Source organism: Pecten maximus, chromosome 13, assembly GCF_902652985.1.
Source record: "Pecten maximus chromosome 13, xPecMax1.1, whole genome shotgun sequence".
NCBI lineage: Eukaryota > Metazoa > Mollusca > Bivalvia > Pectinida > Pectinidae > Pecten > Pecten maximus.
In genome coordinates this window covers 13,160,764-13,183,186 of record NC_047027.1, presented here as the reverse complement: position 1 = coordinate 13,183,186, position 22,423 = coordinate 13,160,764, and the positions used below count along the sequence as shown (strand labels likewise).

Below are 22,423 nucleotides of genomic sequence, written 5' to 3'. Positions count from 1 at the left end.
AGGTCACTTTGCTAGAAGGTCATGATTGGTAGTACCCTACGTGAATCCAAGTTGAAATGGCAGCAGTTTTGAAACCGTGCCCTAATATCGTGTGTGTCCTCCTCGAACAGTTATCACATCTCTAATTCTTTGTTGCATTGAGTTCATCAGGGCATTGACTTTCCGTATTGGAATGTTATTCCATTCTTGGACGAGTGCATTTGCTAACTGAGGGAGGGTATTTGGGGGGTTACGGCGATTTCGAATTCTTCTGTCTAATTCATCCCACAAATGCTCGATTGGGGACAGGTCGGGGCTATATGGAGGCCAATCTATAGGAACAATGTTCTGTGTCGCAAGAAAGTCTCTACAGACTCTTGCAACGTGTGGTCTCGCGTTATCTTGCTGAAAGGTTAGATGATGCTGCCTAACAAACGGCACAACATGGGGCCTAAGGATCTCATCCCGATAGCGTACGGCCGTTAAATTCCCATTGACTATCACCAAAGGCGTCTTCAAACCATGGGAGATTCCCGCCCAAACCATAATTGATCCACCCCCAAATCGGTCGTGTTCCAAAACACAGGCGTCAGCAAAACGTTCGCCTCGACGCCGGTACACACGTTGACGGCCATCTGCTCGAAATAACGTGAATCGAGATTCATCGGTGAAGAGCATAGACCTCCAACGTCTCATAGGAAAACGTCTGGGCATATGTGCCGTTGCCCATTGCATACGACGTACTCGACGTTGCGGTGTTAGTGGTAAACCAACGTACTGTCGCCTTGCACGCAAATTAGCCTCACGCAGTCTGTTGATCACTGTTTGGGGATGAATTCGACGGTTATGATTACCAATCGTATTCCTTGCCGTTTCAGCGGCCGTTAATCTCCTGTTACGCAGGTGTGCCAACCTAAGAACCCGGTCTTGACGTCGCGACGTTACGCGTGGACGTCCTGATCTCGGCTGGTCATCGACTCTTCCTGTTGCGTTAAGACGTGAAACTAATCGACTAATAGTCGATTTGTGAACTCTGAATTGTCGAGCGACGTGAAGTTGCGTGTTCCCTGCCAGAAGCATCGCTATAGCACGTCCTCTATCAACCTTTGATAACCGTGGCATAATTGTAAAAGGAATTATTGTTTGCAAAAGTATTGGCGATGATGTGGCTCAATGTTAGTGATGAATTGATACTGGTTTGAATGAAAAAAGAACGCATATGTTTGTACAGGCACGGTTTTTGATGTTTTTACCGCGCCGGAAGTGCATAGGTCTCTAGTCACACTTGGGTGATTTTGAAGATTGGTATGGGTGTTAGGCAGGGTGCATGTTTATTTCCGCGATTTTTATACAGATATGTATATTTAATACAAAATTAATCACAATTTTCCATGTTGCGTTTCTTTTTCGTTTCAGTATATATATCACTAAAATGTATTGAAGAAAACAACTTTTATTTTATGAAAATGTGCTCGTTGCCATGGTAACCATGGAATATAGATTTCCATGGTAATTTGCATGAAAATGCAACAAAAATCTATGATTATTCGACATAAAAATTCATTCCTTTAGGTAATGATATGATGAGTTGTTTTATTGTTTTGTGTAAATGTGCAACACAGAGTTTTGAACCAAAAATCTAACTTTGAAAAATTAACAATATCGGTTGCCATGGAAACTACCTAGGAATACATGCAAAAATTCCAAAGTTCATTATGAAAAAAGGAGCTTTTTAAATGAGCTTATCATCCATAACCAGATCAATAAACAAAAACTATTGATACATTAAGAAAGAGGACATATCAAACAATAAGAAAATACCAAGACACCCGTGGGATTTTAAAAAACATAATTTTTACAGAACATTCAAAATTTTGAAATTTTGCATTAACATTTGGCAGAGTTTTCGCTATTGTTATTTAGTTTGCATGGCCTATTGTACATATCATGTTAAAAATGTGTTGGAATTTTCCATCATCCTTGCAAATCATTATTATGATTGCCATTTAGAATACAAATTTTAAAAAAAATCATACAAGAGACAGTATTTAAGTGTTTAAGGGTGATTGTTGCTATGGTAACCATATATGTTAATGGTACATAAAACACAAAAGAATAGTTCAGATGTGCTTAAACACAACAACAGGCCAATATTATGCTTGTATTTTAGACAGCTTAACCCTATTTACTAGTAACATTTTTTTTTAAGATATATGTTGGATTTTAATTTCATTTCAATCAAATTTTAAACATGTTTGACATGTACATGCTTGTGCATTTTCTATAACATTTGAAAAATACTGACTGAATATTATCACACTATCAAATTAAGCATGGTGCTTTTAAATCAATGTATGTTGTTAACATATATACACTGACTATTACCATTAATAACAAATAAAACTTAACACCATCATTATGACATAAGCATATATTTAATGAGAAAGAAGTTGTTTAAATATCAGTTACTATGGCAACCACATGTTCAATGTACTCCAATTCCCACTGAAAGGCAGTATACACATTGTTCGACCACTGTTCATTCTTATTTTCTCCCTATCATCATACTCTTCAGAAATTGGCATCTGAAATAAAAAGAAATACAGTTAAAAATTAATACATTATTTTTGAACACCATAGTGACAACCCTATTGGGATTTTTGCAGAGTAGGCCTATTCCTATATTTTGAATCCTAGAGGGATATTGGCATTTAAATATCTTGATTGATTATATGATCTTCTCTACCTAATTATTTGATAATAAGAGAAATCTACATATGAAATCAAAGATCTTTCTGTGAATTAGAAATAGTAATACCAAACTTCAACACTGTCTGCCATTTTGTTTCACTAGATCAGACTCAAAAACATATGAACACAGCTAGGAACAAAAGGGAACCTTTAGGTCAATGAGGTTTGAGAAAATCCTTCTCTTACATCTGAAGAAATAGCATTAACACCTTAAAAGTCACAATCAAAGATTTGTTTTTACTTGCATATAAAGGATTATCATGTTAGATAAGTTATGAATATTTATTTTGGCAAATAAGTGACCATTAAACTTTCAATTTTTAATAAGGTTGTATATACACTTGTTTGTTTGTTTGTGTTTTACGGCCCATCGACAACTAGGGTCATTTAGGGCCAAACAATATACTAACAAGTTTTATTTTTAAAGTTAAAATCAGATAAAATTTGTCATTTTTAAAAGCATCCGTATTGTATATTTAGATCATAATGATAAAAAAGTTGGTTAAAAATGGTAAAATATATACATGTACGAATAGATTATATGAAGTAATATGTACGAATAGATTATTTTGTTATAAATAGAACGTCAAAGACAGCAACGTAAAAGACATCAAAGTCTATAAAATAGATCGATTTCTTTCAAGTAGCTAAATATTGTTTTCGAGTCCACGGAACTGAAAAGGGTTTCCACGTCCGGGACTCTAAAGTATTTATCACGAATGTGCTTAAAATCGGAACATTCTATTAAAAATAAATGCTCCACTGTGAATTGAGCATCACATGCATAACACATCGGTGGATCCTCTCGTTTCAAAAGGAACGAATGGGTAGGATATGTGTGCCCGGTACGGAGCCGAGAGAGGACTATTTCCTCTCTACGATCCTTCCGACTTGGTTTTGATGTTTTAAGTTTTGGTTGTACTTTAAAAAGTTTGTTGCTCGTCTCGAGAGACCAGCGTTGCTGCCATTTACTGTGAATGGCAGAACTAATTACAGGTTTGAAATCTGTATATGGTATTTTAATATTTGTTTGTTGCAGATTTAGAGCAAGTTTTGCTTGGCGGTCAACAAGTTCGTTGCCTTTAATTCCGACATGGCTCGGAATCCAAAGTAATGTTATTTTGCATTTTTTTAAGATACGAGATATTCGTAAAACAAGGTTTTGTATGAGTATATTCTTTGGATCTCGTGATTGTAAATTCTGAAGGACAGATAGAGAGTCGGAACAAATTATTGCCTTTCTAATGCGTTGTTCTTCGATATGGTCGAGGGCCAAATCGATGGCACATGCTTCCGCAGAGAAGATAGAGGCATCATCTGGTAAGCGGATTGAAGAGCAATGGTGGTCGGAATAGCATGCTTCAGAGACCTTTACTCCATCTTTTGAGCCATCAGTGTAGATCTGAACGTGATCGGGAAAATCTTTAATGCATTCCCGAAAGGAGGATTTGTGTTCTTCGGGTAATACACTCGATTTTGCCCTCACGTGTAGAGTAAGGTTAATATCAGGTGTTTCGACAAGCCACGGCGGTACATCCGATACGGTGTATTCGCCTATGTTGTCTAAGCTTATGTTAAGTTCATGAAGAAAATTCGAAATTCTAATGCCAAATGTTGGTAAGAGTTTTTGGTTTTGAGTAAATATGTTTCGGTATTGCGGATTGACAACAAGGTCAAAAGCCGGATTTTTCGGGTTGGATTTCAATTGGGCGGCATATTGAAGAGAAAGTTTTTTCCTTCTGTCATTTAAAGATGGTTCATTTGCCTCTACATAAAGGTCTCTGCACAGGTGTTGTTCGGAAAGCACCAAGTGCTAGACGTAATCCTTGATTATGGATAGGATCCAACATTTGCAGGTAAGAATTCCGTGCCGATCCATAAACGATGGACCCATAGTCGAGTTTTGATCGAATAAGTGCCCTATATAGGCGCAGAAGCATTTCACGGTCTGCGCCCCAGTCAGTATGGGATAGTACTCGTAAAACATTCATTGCCTTTGTATATACACTTTAATGCTCATATTTGACAAGTTACAAGATATATAAAGATATATAGTTCATACTTTAGTAACTCTTTCTTCAGAAAAATCCAATTGAGCATATGGGATAATGTGAAATGTAAGATTTAAAACCATGGGTAGCATAGGTAGCATGTTTGTATTACCTGTATATAATAATCCATTTGTTTGATTTCATTACATACCTTTTGAGATGTGTTCCTGTGATAAGTGGAGAGAAGAGGCAGCATTAAACCCATGGTCTGCTACAGACAGCATCTGTAAGATAAGACAGAATAAGTTATACCGGCATAATTTACTGCTAGCAGAGGTGCATTAACTAATATTTGTTTTGTTAAAAGCCGAATGTAAAATTTCCTTATTTGTTGATTTTGACACACTGGTCTACTAAACACAAAGAGAAAGATAGATTTCTTTTTCAAAATTTCAAAAAATGGTAGGCCTACCTACCAGGTATTCAAATTCCAAATTTGAAATTTCAATTTAAGATTTTGAGTTGTGTATGACATAAGGATTGATAAAGCAAACCATCATTATTTCATTTCAGACCTCACACTAGAAGTTTTTACTATATTTTAAAAAGGCATAATTTACATTTTATTTATGTCATATAGACTACCACATTTGTATGAAATGGGATAACCCACAAAATGATATTTACTATTTTACATGGTTCATTATTGACAACCTTTCATTTTTTTACACTTGTGTTTTTATCTGACAGTTACAGTAAATCCCTGCAGAATGTACTAATGTAGCATAATTAACACTTGTAAAATATATTTCAATTGAAGCGGTGAAAAGACTCAGTGCTACTAACATGTACTGTACCAGTCATCACTTATTTTCAATCATTTTGCTTGTTAATAGACAGCAAATTTGTATGTGTGCGTATACGAGGTATATTTTTACATGTGGACAGCCTAATATCCGGCAGAACGATTTACCCAAAAACACCCAAAAACTACCCAAAAACACCTTAAAACATCTCACAACATCAACACATTATATGAAAACATCATTAGAAATTGATATGTATATGTTAACATATCAATACAGCTATTGATACCTTCTTTAGTTGACTTATCGGCGAGTAGGGTTTTGACGGCGAGGGAGATAACTCTTACAAACAGTCATACAATAAAACCGGCAAGACAATTATCTAGCGTAGTTTGTCGATTCACGCACATTTATCTTCCAGACATTTTTTTTTTTTCATTTACCTTATTAACGATTGAATTATTACTATTGCTTGAATTTGATGTGTTTTTGGGTAGTTTTTGGGTGTTTTTGGGTAGTTTTTGGGTGTTTTTGGGTAAATCGTTCGACCCCTAATATCTTAGTTAAAGCCTCATAAACATCATGCTATGGTAGTATCAGTTTGTTTAGACTCCATAATTGTTTTTCTAATTTGATTTTTTGCATTGCAGGGAAGTTAGATATCATGACAACTTGTTTATGCTAGCTTTTTCTTAAAAGTAAATTAAATAGAGTGAATTACACATACTGGTATTATAAGTTATTAATGAATTCTAGTAAATCTCTGTCCTGATTGACAATGACTATTGTGTAATATTTACTCGCACCTCACCGAAGACCCATTGTACACATTGCCGAGGAAACAGCTATTACCTATAGAAAGTCCTGTGATGGCCGTGCCAGAAGACAATTCATAGGCTGTTTGTTGATAATTGAGCTTGATAAGCTTCCTATCCTGATTCCAGAACATGAAATCATTCAGAAATAAATATGACTACATTATATTGAATTTCAAGTAACTTACCTGATGGCAGTGATGCCTCGCTACTGTGATTGCAAGCGATCTGCTCCCCCGGCGGTTCAGGACATACAAAATGTTATGCCCTGGATGCATGATATCTTTCAACAAAGCCAAGCCTGGTAGAAATAATTGCGCGTATATTGCCTAGACATTCTTAAGAGAAGTGTTTCAGATGTGACATATGGATAAAAACAAATCAAAGGCAATTTTCACTTAAAAACAACGAAATATGCAGGTCATCCCTTTCCACAGACACAGCTCCCGCCATATTTGTTTTCCCTGTCAACATCAACTCTCCAACCAAAGTCAATGTTATATTCTGTTGAAGACTTTTTGTTAAATATTCACAACATGTGATGGAAACAGTTTCATTTTGTATAATAACATGGTTTTATGTATGATATGTCATTTGTTTCATTGAAATCAATTTTAATTTGAAATAAAACATTTGTTCATAGAGTTCAGGAGTCCAAGGGAGATAACTCATAATTACTAATAATGGTTCTTTAAACAATTTTCAAAATTAATTTATTATTTAATTTTAGATTATCCCACGCATTTTTTAAATGTAATTAAAAATCGAAGATATTTCTAAATGTTGAATCATAATTGATAATGATGTTGATCTGGTTTAAGGAAAAATCTTAAAATTAAAACTGGCCTTTTAACTATACACATATAGTAAATAGAGCAAGGGTAATTATTTCACAAATGTGGTAATAAAAGAAAAAAAAGACCAACGCACTTACCTAGAAACTGTTTCTTTCAATTTCAACAATTTAATTCTTTTATTAAAATAAAATTTATGCAATTCTGAGACATGTCATGAATCACCTTTTGAGATTTTGCATGATTCTTAGGCAGACTGGTACTTAAGTATTCGATAGTTAGCTATGTAGTAGGTATACCGTTCCGTCAGCGGAATGTTGGGCTCTTTCTCTATTGGTTAGCTTACTTCTGGGTTGGAGGGTGGTTTGTCATTATGCTCTCGTAGCTACCTTTCGTTCCGTCAGCGGAATGCAGCAGCTTTGTTTATCTATACCTCAGTGTTAGTTTGTCAGCTGCGGCATGTTCAAATATCTAGTTAGGACTACCTATCGTTCCGCCAGCGGAATGTGGTAGCTTCACTTGTAAAAACGATTGTAGTCTGTTGACAGTTTCAGTATGCTATAGTTTCATTTATATGTAGGGTTGTTGTTGTAGTTTGGGTGGTTTTTATACATACACGTCTGCCCTTGCTGGGACAATGCAAGGTAGACAACTTTATACAGGGGGGTGGACTTTATGTTAGTATATCTGTAGCTATATTTGTTAGTAATGTTTATCCAGGGCACACCAGTTAATGCCATACCATAGCATTATCATTTCTAAGTATAATGTAAACAGCAGTGTGTAGTTTTAGTTGTTTATATTCTGTTGTTCATTTACGTTTGTATATATTTCTGGTGATAATGGGCACATGCCCTATTGGATATGGATTAGGCCCCTACAGCTAGCTACTTCATTGTACATATTTCATATATCATCTTTATATTAATAAACTTGTTAAATTTACTATACTCTTGTAGTCATCATTTCACGTCTATGCCATTGGCAAATTGAACCTGGGTGTGGTAGCGGCATTACATGACTGGGTGTCACCGGTTGAAACCATTTGACATTCCAATTAGAACACAACGCGAGTCGAGGTGACATCCTCTCGTGGCATTGCTCACTGCCCTACTACAATACTATAATAAATAGCCATTGATTGATATTCACCCAAACCAGTTGTCATTGTTGTTCTTTATATGTGCTAACAGTACTGGAATACATGTACAGTATTTAGTATTGGGCGAGGCTGCTAGATGCGAAAGAAGGGTTAATATATAGAATAACCTAATTGTCAAATTACCGGAAGACGACTTTCAGAAATACCAACAAGTGTGTCGGCCATATTGATAAACCCAAGCCAGGAACAAAATTTACAAGTCACCGTAGAAAATCAATATTACATTACAGATAGGCACCTATCAACGCATTGAATGGTTATTATCCTAAATCACTCAAATTGTCGACGGACAATATAATACAATCCAAAACTAGATTTGTTAATGTAGTGCGAACTACATATCTATTTTAGGCGAGCACTCATGCAGTATATAATTACATGTTGCACAACTGGGAGAAATACCAGGAAGTTTGACCGCCATATTGACATACCAAAGACTGTGATCAAATCGGCGAAGAGCTTGACATTCTTATTGGGGACATGGCGGCCCAGGTACCAGTCCCTGGATGTACCCGGCATTCAGGGAAGGGATTCGTTTACGTCTGTCAATCGTGCGAACACCAGTTACTTTGTCTGGACTGTATTAAGGAGAGTCACAACGGTCACACACTCGGGAAGCTAACTGATTACGTTGCCGACCAGAAACTGGAAATACAGAAGTATGTTGACAAGCTTTCCAAAACCGACATTCCTAAAATCTAGCGTGATATTCGTGAAAGTGAGACAAACTGAGGATATCAGAAAACCATCAGTGACATTAAACGTCAGGGGAAACAGATGAAAGACAACATAGATCATACCATTGACTTGTTAGTGAAGATGTGTACCGAACTAGAGAGACTAAATACAAATATATCAGAAAAACAAAACTGCATTAACCAAACACCTGAAGGATGAGTTGAAGCCCAAACTGGACAGATGCCAGGAAGTACTGACGTCCGGTACAACCGTTGACGTCACTACATTAGCGCAGGAAATCAAGAATGCCTCAACTGTCTCACCTTCTATTGAATAATTACGGACAGTGGAGTTCAAACCCGGGACGATATCAACCGAACTCCTGGAACACATGCTTGGAAAGATACTAGTTTATGGCCAAACCCAGTCGTTCCAACCGTTTCCGACACCTGTGGTTTTGTCCGAATTTACGACGTCATTCCATAGCACTACATGTTGTACATGCCTTACTAGTGACGAGGCATGGCTATCGCACTGGGACAGTGATCAAGTGTACCGTATGGATTTAAAAGGCAAATTGAAGGAACAAATCAAGTGTAAGGTCAAAGTCGAATCGATGGCCGTATCCCCGACCACGGGCAATATGTGGCTCTGTGTGTGGAGTGACCGAAGTATCCGGGAAATCACGACGGGTGGTGACATTGTTACACGCTTTAACGTTAACACATCGCCGCGTTCTCCTGTTTGTTTGTTTATGTTTAACGGCCCATCGACAACTAGGGTCATTTAGGGCCAAACAATATACTAACATGTTTTATTTTTAATGTTAAAATCAGATAAAATTTGTCATTTTTAAAAGCATCCGTATTGTATATTTATATCATTATGATAAAAAAAGTTGGTTAAAAATGGTAAAATATGTATATGTACGAATAGATTATGTGAACTTTGTTATATAAATAGAACGTCAAAGACAGTAACGTAAAAGACATCAAAGTCTATAAAATAGATCGATTTCTTTCAAGTAGCTAAATATTGTTTTCGAATCCACGGAACTGAAAAGGGCTTTCATATCGGGGACTCGAAAGTATTTATCACGAATGTGTTTGAAATCGGAACATTCTATTAAAAAATGCTCCACTGTGAATTGAGCATCACATGCATAACACATCGGTGGATCCTCTCGTTTCAAAAGGAACGAATGAGTAGGATATGTGTGCCCGGTACGGAGCCGAGAGAGGACTATTTCCTCTCTACGATTCTTCCGACTTGGTTTTGATGTTTTAAGTTTTGGTTGTACTTTAAAAAGTTTGTTGCTCGTCTCGAGAGACCAGCGTTGCTGCCATTTACTCTGTATGGCAGAACTAATTACAGGTTTGAAATCTGTATATGGTATTTTAATATTTGTTTGTTGCAGATTTAGAGCAAGTTTTGCTTGGCGGTCAACAAGTTCGTTGCCTATAATTCCGACATGGCTCGGAATCCAAAGTAATTTTATGTTGCATTTTTTTAAGATACGAGATATTCGTAAAACAAGGTTTTGTATGAGTATATTCTTTGGATCTCGTGATTGTAAATTCTGAAGGACAGATAGAGAGTCGGAACAAATTATTGCCTTTCTAATGCGTTGTTCTTCGATATGGTCGAGGGCCAAATCGATGGCACATGCTTCCGCAGAGAAGATAGAGGCACCATCTGGTAAGCGGATTGAAGAGCAATGGTGATCGGAATAGCATGCTGCTGAGACCTTTACTCCATCTTTTGAGCCATCAGTGTAGATCTGAACGTTATCGGGAAAATCTTTAATGCATTCCGAAAGGAGGATTTGTGTTCTTCGGGTAATGCACTCGATTTTGCCCTCACGTGTAGTGTAAGGTTAATATCAGGTGTTTCGACAAGCCATGGCGGTACATCTGATACGGTGTATTCGCCTATGTTGTCTAAGCTTATGTTAAGTTCCTGAAGAAAATTCGAAATTCTAATGCCAAATGTTGGTAAGAGTTTTTGGTTTTGAGTGAATATGTTTCGGTATTGCGGATTGACAACAAGATCAAAAGCCGGGTTTTTCGGGTTGGATTTCAATTGGGCGGCATATTGAAGCGTAAGTTTTTTCCTTCGGTCATTTAAAGATGGTTCATTTGCCTCTACATAAAGGCTCTGCACTGGTGTTGTTCGGAAAGCACCAAGTGCTAGACGTAATCCTTGATTATGGATAGGATCCAACATTTGCAGGTAAGAATTCCGTGCCGATCCATAAACGATGGACCCATAGTCGAGTTTTGATCGAATAAGTGCCCTATAAAGGCGCAAGAGAATTTCACGGTCCGCACCCCAGTCAGTGTGGGATAGTACGCGTAAAATATTCATTGCCTTTGAGCACTTATCCTTTAGGTGTTTAATATGTGGAACAAAGGAGAGTTTTGAATCGAAAATTAGTCGAGGAATTTGGTTTGCTCTACAACTGGAATTTTACTTCCATTTAATGTTAGATCGGGATCATTATGTGGCTTTCGTTTTTGGCAGAAGTGCATGCAGACAGTTTTTGATCTAGAAAATTTGAAGCCGTTTTCATCTGCCCATGTTTGTAGTTTGCCCAAACATTGTTGAAGTTGTCGTTCTATCGTGTGCATGTTCTTCGACCTATAGCAGATCAAGAAGTCATCAACAAATAGAGACCCTTCAGTTGACTTACCGAGACATTAAGTTATACTGTTGATTTTCAGACCGAAAAGAGTTACGGAGAGGATCCCACCCTGAGGGACTCCCACTTCCTGTTTAGCTGTTTCAGAATACGTTGAGCCAACGCGAACCTTAAAATGTCTGTCAGATATGTAGTTTGAAATGAACTTTGGGAGATTCCCACGTACACCAATTTCATGCAGGTCTTTCATAATACCATACTGCCATGTAGTATCGTATGCTTTCTCCAGATCAAAGAACACAGCAACAAGATGTTCCTTCTTTGCGAAAGCTTCTCGAATAAAGGTTTCTAATCTGACCAGGTGGTCTACTGTTCCTCTGCGGTTTCTGAATCCGCTTTGGAGTGGACTCAAAATATTGGATTCAAGGAACCAAACTAGTCTATTGTTTATCATCCGTTCAAGTGTTTTACAGATGCAGCTTGTTAGAGAGATAGGGCGATAATTATTTGGTTCATTGGCGTCCTTACCAGGTTTTGGAATCGGAATAATTGTTGATTCCTTCCAAGACTCAGGGATCTTACCGGAAGCGAATACTTGATTAAAAATATATAAGAGACATCGTAATGATGATTCTGGTAAATGTTTCAGGAATTGGTACGGAATTTCATCTGGCCCAGCTGCTGAATCGGTCGATCTTTTTAGCGATTCAAGCAACTCTTGTAGATCGAAAGGTTTGTTGTAACTTTCTGTGTTGGATGATTTAAAGTTAAGACGTTTCTTTTCTTTGTCTTTTTTGAAAGTTTGGAATTTTTGGGAGTGATTTTTGGCGGATGAGTTCTGAGATATATTTTTAGCAAATGCATTTGCAATTTCAGATGTAGAAGAGAAGATTTGGTTACTGTTGATAAGATGGGATGCTGGTGCCGTTTTTCGTTTTCCACTTATTTTTCGTATCTGATCCCATATCTTTTTTGATGATGTGTTTGAAGATATTTTAGAAATGTATTCCTTCCAGCTATTCTTTGTGTCGGACTTAATAGATCCCCGAGCCTTCGCCCTCCAAATTTTAAAATTATTGTAATTTTCAGTTGTAGGGGAAGTCAGGAATCGTCTTAGAGCTGCCTTTCGGCCAGATCTATTGATAAAAGATTCTTCAGATAAAAGGAACTTTGTAGGTTTTGGGATGGACTTTGGTATCGTTTTTGTGGCAATAGAAGTAATCGTTTCAGTGAATGTTTTAATTGGGTCATCGAGGTTAGTGAATTTTTCTACAGTGAGCTCCTCTTTGCACAGATGTTGGAATTGGCCCCAATCTGCTTTGTGCACATTCCATCGAGGAAGTGGTTTATCAAGAGGGTTCCCAATATTCTTAAGAAAAATAGGGAAGTGGTCACTCCCACATAGATCATCATTTACCCTCCAGTCATAATCGAGTAAAATGGATGGATGACAATGATAGGTCTATGTGGGTACGAGAGCCTGTAGCAGGGTGTAGATACGTTGGGGTATTATTGTTAAAAAGACACAGGTTGTTTTTATCTATAAATTCCTCAATACGTCTTCCTCTCTCATCTGTGTTCGGGGAGCCCCACAGACTGTTATGCCCATTAAAATCTCCAAGAATTATGTATGGTGCTGGGAGTTGTGAGGCGAGGTTACTAAGTTGCTCACTAGTGAAAGCAATACTCGGAGGAAGATAAATTGAACAGACAGTTACTTGTCTGTGTAAAGTTGCACAGACAGCAACAGCCTGTAAATTTGTGTTTAACGTGATAAGTCTGTGAGGAATAGTTTTATGGACAGCTACAGCTGCGCCACCTCTGTTTCCCACCGTTGCGATGCTATTGTAGAGCGTGAAATTTCTGAAAGTAATTGGGTTTTTTAACATGACTTCCTGCAGGCAAAATAAGGCAGGTCTAAATTCTTTTGATAAATTTTGAAACTCTTCTAAATTTGCCCTTAGTCCGCGTATGTTCCATTGTATGATAAAATTGTTTGTATTGCTGACCACTATCCAGGTTCGTGATGGACGCTCTTTGGACTGACAGGACTACTTGGTGTAGGTTGTCTGGTAACAGCAGCATTGCTGTCACCAAACTCACTGTCGTCCGCAAGAACGTCGTACCTGTTATGACCATGGATAGGGTCATTTGAGCCTTTGCTGGGCTTTGTGTTGTTTAAGGAAGGTAATCGGTGTAGTATTACCTTCAGTTTTCGTTGGTCTTGAGGTGGTGTGGTTGCTGGTCGTTTATTGGTGTTACCAGCAATCTTGTTAAGGTCTGACGGCTGTGATACAGTCCGTCTGTGGTGGGTGACCCTCGGCTTCGATGTTTGAGTTACATGGCGTGCAGGTGTATGTGCTGGAGGTGCTGGCATATTGGTCTTGATAACTGCCGTTTCGTCAGGCTTGGAAGGTCTAGCTGATGTTGTGGTGGTCTTAGACGCTACCCTTCTTGACTTGAAACAGGATGCCAAACAACGTTCAAGTATGCGAGACATTCTTTCCATGTGAGTCCATGGAGAACGAGCTGTATCACTCGGCTGAACGTTGTGTGGACTTTTGCATAAGCCGAAAGGTAGACGCAAATGCTCGAATAGACCGTACATTGTTATGAAAGCTGGTTTGTGGCGATCACGTTGATCGACCTCTATCTGCCAGTAACCCGCAGCCATATCGAGTTTGCTCTTAAAGGCACTACCCGCCACGGAATCCAAGCAGGCTCCGATATTTGGAAGAGGGAAAGCGTCTTTCAACGTCACGTTGTTAAGGGCTCGGTAGTCGATACAATATCGCAATGACCCATCCTTTTTCCTTACAAGCACAGGGGGAGACGCCCACTCGGACGCTGACGGCTGAATCACTCCCTTCTCAAGCATTGCCTCTATGTGCGTTTCTTCTTCCGCCTCAAAACCTTAGGGAGTTCGTCTCATGCGTTGTCGTATAGGCTTCGAGTCCCCAGTTTCTATCCGATGTTGAATACCCCTCGGAACAAACCTAGATCTAAATCACTATCAGCAAACACTTCCTGAAATGACAGAAGAAGCTTTGCTACCCTCAATGCTTGTTCCTGTCGTAACCCACTAACAGAACGATCGAAAAGGTCACCAAGATGAGGAGGAAGCGCTGACCGCACCCTTGCCAATTCCCTTTCCAAATCTCCAAATCCAACCTACCGGATAATCGGAGATCCGACCGCGTCCGCATCGTGGCCTATATCATCAGCTTCTAATGCAGTGCCAAAATCAAACCCTTTCTTCAGGGTGATATAGTTGTCCGTAGGATTGCACAGCTTAAAAAACATATTGTTGCCAGACTGTAGGGTGGCTGGAGCAGGTAGGCCATTCAGGTCTCTATGGGGCTGCACAAATATGTCACCCGTCAATTCTTTCTTCCAAACTAATGCACCTTTGGCATATGTGAAAGATGCTGGTGGAACAACAACTTTACTTTTGAGACGGACTTTAAACATGTTTGCTCCATCGTCATTGGAATCCTGCACGCATATTGCAGCGTGGGATTCACCATTCAACTCAACAGTATATGTTGATAAGTCAATAACAGCTCTATGCTTATCAAGAAAATCAAGTCCCAATATCATTTGGTCGGGTATACGAGCAACAACCACCGGGGCCCGAGCACGAAGGGAGCCTATCTCAATGCATGCCCCCTCCAGGATATGTCCTTTGACCATAGTCTTCTCCGACCCCACGTATACAAATTACACGCGACAGTTCAGGTACAACATCAAGGGAGTTGAACAACTCTAAGCTGACGACTGTAACCTGAGCTGCTGTGTCCACAACTGCTCTGCAGTCCTTACCTTCCATTCTGATAGGGGAATCAATGACTTTCGATGTCGTGAATCACCGTCTGAAGGATAAAGGGAAACTTCCCGCAATAAAATATCGGCGCTTTTTTTAACTTCAATGGAATTTGAAAGGGCTGAGGGTTGGCCTATTGCCTCAGCCCTTGGTCGTTTAAAGGCACCGCAGTAGGTGAAGGGGATCGAGATCTCCGCACACTAGAGTTCTTACTTTTCGGACATTCACGGGCAAAATGTGTAAGCTCACCGCATTCAAAGCAGCCGCGCCCCCGTGTCGGGGAGGGGGATCGATTGCCAGCCCTTTTCCTGAACAAGCCTCAGTAGTGAGTCTATCCGAGTCCGTATCTTCGGGAGCTTTTCCTCCGTTTGCTTGACTCTTCTCTGTCAAGTTGTTTCCTACTTTCCCCCGGGCAGGGCCAAGTATGCCGTATGGAAGGGCCTTCCTGGTCTTCGTCAGTCTGAAATGAAACTCTTCTGACTTCTGTCTTCGGCTGTTTTGAAGGACCATAGATGAGTTTCTGATTTGTGATCGCGCTCTGAACCAGGGTAAGGGTATCATCGAGAGTTTTTGGGGCTTTGTCAAGCACAGCCAGAGCTACTCGTTTATCAGTCAGGCCCTTCAGGAAACTATCTGTGGCCATTATTTGTATAAAGTCCTTCTGTGCCCCTGGGAAACCATCTGTAGCAAGCTCCTGCGCCCTCTCCGCATACTCCTCCACAGTCTCATCCGGACTCTGGCGCAACTCTGCTAATTCCCTTCGGACAATATGCGGGGGATCCTGCTTACCAAATCGCTGATTTAGCTTTGAGCAGAGGACCTTGAAGTTATCACGCACGTGCAATGGCCTGGAGCTGAAAAACTTAGAGCCTTGTCACGGAGACACTCAATAAGTTTATCTAGTTTCTGCCTCTCTGACCAACCATATCGGTCACCAATGTGGGAGATCTGAACAAAGAAAGGCTTCCACTCGGTCTTGCCGTCGTAAGTGGGAAGCCTGACCTTCCTATCCATCTCCTCACTTGCCAAAATTGACCTCCTGCCCCCTACCCCAGAACTTTGGTCTTTACTACGCACCTTATCAATTGATCCAAGTCCTCGATGCGTTTGGAGCAATATCATATACAGAACCGACGAGCTGACCAAACCCTACCTTTGCATCCTGCTTGGCAAGAGCCTCACGAAGCAAATCGTCCTTTTCCTTAAGCTGAATTCTAAATGTTTCCCTCATTTCCTCCACCCTTTTCATCATTTCCATTTCCGTCCTTTCCAATTCCTCAGTTCTAATTCTGAAGTCCTTCTCAAAGAGGACTTGTCCTTCCCCCACTCTCTCTGCCAGGTCCTTGACCTGTTGCAGTGATGGTTCAAGGTTGGCGCTCTCCCGACCACCAGAAGCCACGGGCTCCAGTGTCACCACACCCTGATTGACCAGAGGGTCCCATATTGTACTAGGTACCAGGCGCGTAGCTAGGCCTGTTTGGAAGTGTACGCCGACGTGATGCCGAAGGCATCACTCGAAGCGCGTAGCGCGAGGAGGGGGTGGGCACGGGAGGGGAATACTTCCCCCTCCCGCTAGGGGTTCTGGGGGTATCCCCCAGGAAAAATTTGATTTGTAGAAGGCCTTAGGAGTAATCTCCAGTATTCTGGTGGCAGTTTCATTAGTCCAACTAAACAAGAAATACGTCTATTTTATGAGTGATAATCGGTTTTTATTCAACTTTCAATTTCCATGAGATTTTGTGTCAATTCATTCATTCATTCATTCATTGAAATATGAAACCCAGTCGGCGGGCTTTGGTTTCAGCAAACCTGGACACTACCAAGTCAAGGTCTACATCAAAATCTCGATATGCATGCAACAATGCAAGCGACGACATCCGGTCACATCGCATGGTAGACCTCAGATTTTTACCCTGCGCATGATGCTGAACGATCGTTCGGCCGAGGGTGAAGTGACGGGCATACAAAGGAGTATCTCCAGACATCGACATACATTTGGGTATAAGCGAGGCTCGTGAATTGATTTTAACGTGTCGCACAGACCGGTTGGTTTGTCTCCAGTAGCATTGGCCCACCGAACTTTCCATCTCTGTAGTTCTGTATTCAGTTGCATGTTGTCTCCGAAAGCATACAGGTATGCTTGCTTCTCTTGTGTCAAAGCCGGTAGTTTTGTCGGGATGAGGTATTGCGCGACGAATCTGTGCTGGTTCAGAACAAGTCTGTCTGTCAGTTCCATAATAAGGTGGTCTAAAAATGGGAGATACATTGCACGCTTCCAGTATTCCGAAGGTGTTGTGGCCGGAACATTCGGTCGGTGTCTCTGACGTTGTAATGCGACCCCTCTTGGCATGCTTGGCGGAATGCCATGCGTCTCAGCAATCTCTGTGGCATGAGTGAAAAGAGCCTCCCAGACCTCATCAGCATTCCGTTCCTCCTGGAGCACATTAATGACCACTTGGCATTCATGGACGGCTTCTAGAAGATCTAGTGATTTGTCCTGCAGTAAAGCAGAGAGTGGGTCGAGCGGACCAAGTATGTGTTCTGCTGATACAAGGGTGATGATAAAATCGAATTGCTTGATGGACAATGCATATCCTCTAGCTTTGGAGTCGCCGTCACTTCCTAATTCCTCTAATGACTCAACAACAACTTCGAAACATTTCAAAAATGTGTTAAGTGCGTCAACTCGGTTGAACCAGCGTATTTCACAAAGTGTTTTTAGTTTGGTCTTCCTGTTCATGACCATCCTTGCTTAATCATCATTTACCAGGCATTCTTCGAAGTTCATGAGACGCTTTGCTGAATAGTCAAAGGCAAAAGCAACAGTCTGAACAGTGTCCATCATGTTCCTGACAATGGTCTCTTTGCATGAATGTACAATGGACAAATTTAATGAATGTGCTATGCAATGTGTGTATAGAGCCAACGGAACGCGTTCTCGAATCCGTGCCTGCACACCACGATGGACCCCTGCCATATTGGTGGCACCGTCATACCCTTGACCTCGCATTTGGTTGATATTGATACCATATTCGCCCAATGCTTCTAAAAATGTTTCTGCTAGTGCTTGTCCGGTTGTAATTGACGCCTCTCTGTAACCAAGGAACTCTTCACACACCTCTCCCTGCTGACGGTTGAAGTAGCGGACACACAACGCGATCTGCTCCTTTGTCGAACAATCGGTTGCTTCGTCTGCAATATAAATCCAAAACACCCCGCGTTGTTGCAGGCATCGACTAACGATTTCCTAATCTGATCCGCGCACAACTCGATCAACTCGTTTTGTATATGTGGCGATGTATATTTCGCTCTTGGGTCAGAGTTGGCCAAATGCTCAATCAGGATATGGTCGTTCTCTGCACTAAATCGTAAAAGAGCATGGAAATTTCCTCTTTGGTCTTCATGACCACGGAGGGCAATATTTTGTTTGCCACAAAATAAGATCACTTTTAAAATGGCTTTCAGAATATGCTTATTTTTTTCAACGTTGTCACGATGATGAGATAAGACATGGCTGATGATGTCGGGTTTCCCGTCCTTTACAAAACGCACAAACTCCTCGCCGACAGAGACATTGTCGTTGTGGACGGAATTGCCAGAAGTGTGCCGAGCCACAAACTTACTGATGTTACTCCAATCGGTAACTGGCGATGTCTTACCAAACGTTGTGCGTTCTTTTGCATCCTCTCGTTGACTTCCAAAAAATACACAGTATGCACAGTATACTGAATCCTGTGACAGAGAATACCGCATCCATGGATATTTTTTAGCCAAACTTCTTGGAATTGCCTATTTTTCCCATGAATGTCCCTACAAAAAAATATCGGTAACTAATGATCTATCAGATTATCCCTTTCCCGAGGGAACTTATTCTGTATTATAATAGTTCTTGTCTGATACTACCCTAGCCGTTATACCTCCCCAGACAACACAATAAGATAATTGTTTCTTCGGGAAAAGGGACAAAATTAATTTAGTACATCATATGACTGTCGTTTGACAATCAAAAGACAACAAACGTATATGTTGTGTTGCTGATTTAGAGAATCTAGCACCAGATCTAGCAATATTGAATTTATTGAACGAGTTTATCAAAGGGACATTATTTCGTTTTAATAGAGTTTATGTCGTCAAAATGATTAACAATTTTTTTTTTAAATGCGTATTTTTCCCTTGGAGTACATTAATACGGCAGTTAATTCTCAAGGTAAACCGGAGTTTTTTAAGTAGCAAGTCTCGAAAATTTATAATTCGCCCCGAAGTATCACAAATGCCGCAAAGACAGACGATATTTGTGAATGACTTTTGCATGTTTCTGATGTCCGAACGAAGGAATGTCCCTTTAATGCTTTGACCTTATTATAAATGTAACTCGAGAAACATGCTTACTAAAGGTTTTTTCAATGATACTAACTCCTCTATATACCGACGTTAAAGGAAGCCATAGTTTTTACTACAGCGAAGTCCACTAAAAAAAAAAATTTCAATAGATGTAAAATATGATAACCCCCACCCCACGAAAAAAAAAATCCGAGACCCTTGAGATCTTCCCAAGTCATCGACCCATCACACTCGTCACGTTTTTGTAAAATAGACTTGGCTCTATTGGAACCTATACCATGAATGGTGATAAGTTCATTGTATGTCGCGGTATTGATATTCAGTGCCATTTTTACTATGAGTTTACTAACAACAAGAACCCACACAACAGAACAGACTGAATATAGAACACCAACACATGCGCTAGTGACAAAAAATACGGCCTCGGGCTATTACCAATGCACAGTGATTCGTGCTATAAATAGCTATCGGTGAACACACCTGAGTGTATAACTATACACACAGTGAAAACAAGGTAAATACTGCAAGGAGCAATATCTATCAAAAACCTTTTGCTTCCGACACCAAAGATGTAAAGATGGCCTAATATATGCTATTGTAACAATGTTACGCTAACAATGGCAAGTGTAGTCCACAGTCACGCCGCACAGTACGAATATACGTCTGTACGCTTGCTTGACTATGTGTGAACTACCTGGACGAGTTATATTCGCTTTACCACATCACTTCCGGTCCGAGTTGGCGAACACTTGTCTAAATAATACCAACTCGCACCAATTGATCACAACACTCTTCCCCATGTTAATAGGAGAAGTCACCGGCAGAATCAGTCCCACAAAAAAGTACAACCAGCCACAACAGAGTACACCCAATAGATCGATTCGACCGACACTAACGAAAAACAGATTCTCGTCACGGTCTGTCGCTGTTGGCTCTACTAGCGATCGGTGATTTGTAACTCTTTTTTTTCAGATACCTGTTCAAAATACATATGCAAATGAAAACAATTCTAGTTCCATGACTTCTAAATATTGATGTGAACAATTATATATGCATAAACACTAGTAGTATACTAATTGTATATATAGCAGCAGATACTGGAATACGTGTAAACAGGTAACTTCACACTAAGCTGATAACATGCGTGATATCAGAGACCTATATTAAAGTATATAGGTCTCTGGTGATATCTACACGTGCTATTTTACTTACTAAAACCACAATACCTGCAACACATTCTTTTAATTAGTAATTAATGCAGACAATAGTAAAGTACAAGTATAATGTACAGGTGCTAAATGTGTATAAATACATGTTACATTGTGTGTCTCGGACACTGTCTGACGTATATATATGTATACGACGAATGCCTTACACTGAGTGAAAACCGACTTAAATGATGGTTTTGTTAATTAGTATTGTTGTAAATAGTATGTATACATTACATAATTATCTTTCAAAAATACCTCTAGCCACTGTTTGGAATCATCTGAAATTACATTTTATGTCGTTACATATCTAGCAGTGACATACCTTATTATCTCCGTGTATTGGTTAAGCTTCTGTGATTATGCTAGTGTATATAGTTTTGCTGATCTGGATCCAAGGCCGTTTGATCGAATGTTTGTAACACTGAACTCCACATGGTCAATTGATACAGTCTGTTCCTCATGTCAATATGATTACCTTTCCCTGATATATTTCACTATGTAATATAATATAGTATTCTTTATCTCTGAATCCCAGAGAAATATTACTATCAAATGTCGTCTGATCGAATTTTTACATCTAGAACTCCACGTGTTTTACTAAGGAAGTGCGGAATGCGGATTTATAAGTTTCTTCTTCTTTGATTGACAAACCTCCGTCAAAAATGACGATTACGGTTGCGGGAAGGATCGTTGTATGCTTTTAAAAGAATTAAAAATGTGCAGGGATTTGGGTACAGTGAGAGTTTTTTTTTTTTAAATTAATTTTTTTAGTGGAAACTATAAGATAAAACATTATGAGGGTGTGTTTGAGATCATCAAGGGCTGCATTGTGTATATGTGCCTTGAAGATCTCTAGTGTAGTGCATTGTAATGCTGCCACCGGGAGGAGGTTCCATTGTGTTATTGTGTGTGGGAAAAAGGAGTATTTGTGTCATTGGTGGCAGATAGGTGTCTGAAGGTGTAGGGGTGTGTTTGCCTTGTCCTAGGGTCTGCTGGGTGCATGATGCCGTGTGGGTCTAATTGCGACATGATGGTGAATGATTTTGTATAATAGTATGAGTCTGGGGTGCGTTGCAAACTACGCAGCGCTTGTAATCGCTTGCAAGCGCTTGGTCTACAACGAAGAGCTAGATTCAAGCGCTTGCAAACCGATGAAGTTGATGCTTCATTTCTGATAAAACATGGCGGACAAGTTGACGCTCGAAGTTGATTCGAAGGTAGCTGATGGAATTATAAAGGAAATTAAAACAGGTAAGCCCGTAAACATAATAATGACAGGTTACAGATATGAAGGGGACATTTGTAAACTGTATTGAGGCATTTGCAATTCTCCCTAAACACTCTATTAACAGATTATGTATTTATGTCAGTGCAAGCACGTGGCCACGTACGTTGCCATTGGTGTAGTTATATTACTAGCCACAAAAATGA

The 22,423-nt window shown here is 39.8% G+C and overlaps 1 protein-coding gene and 1 long non-coding RNA gene across 2 annotated transcripts; both read right to left on the bottom strand.

Annotated features, from left to right (window-relative positions):
* Positions 1 to 2,268: 2,268 nt before the first annotated feature.
* Positions 2,269 to 6,800, bottom strand: LOC117341556. The gene is made up of 3 exons (XR_004535665.1): positions 6,531 to 6,800; positions 4,933 to 5,005; positions 2,269 to 2,564 (listed from the first exon to the last, which is right to left on the bottom strand). It is a non-coding gene; the product is annotated as an uncharacterized LOC117341556 (long non-coding RNA).
* Positions 6,801 to 18,192: 11,392 nt separating this feature from the next.
* Positions 18,193 to 20,110, bottom strand: LOC117340453 (zinc finger MYM-type protein 1-like). The gene is made up of 2 exons (XM_033902213.1): positions 20,059 to 20,110; positions 18,193 to 18,632 (listed from the first exon to the last, which is right to left on the bottom strand). Exons 1-2 carry the CDS (start codon positions 20,108 to 20,110, stop codon positions 18,193 to 18,195), a joined length of 492 nt encoding a protein of 163 aa, XP_033758104.1.
* Between the last annotated feature and the right edge of the window lie 2,313 nt (positions 20,111 to 22,423).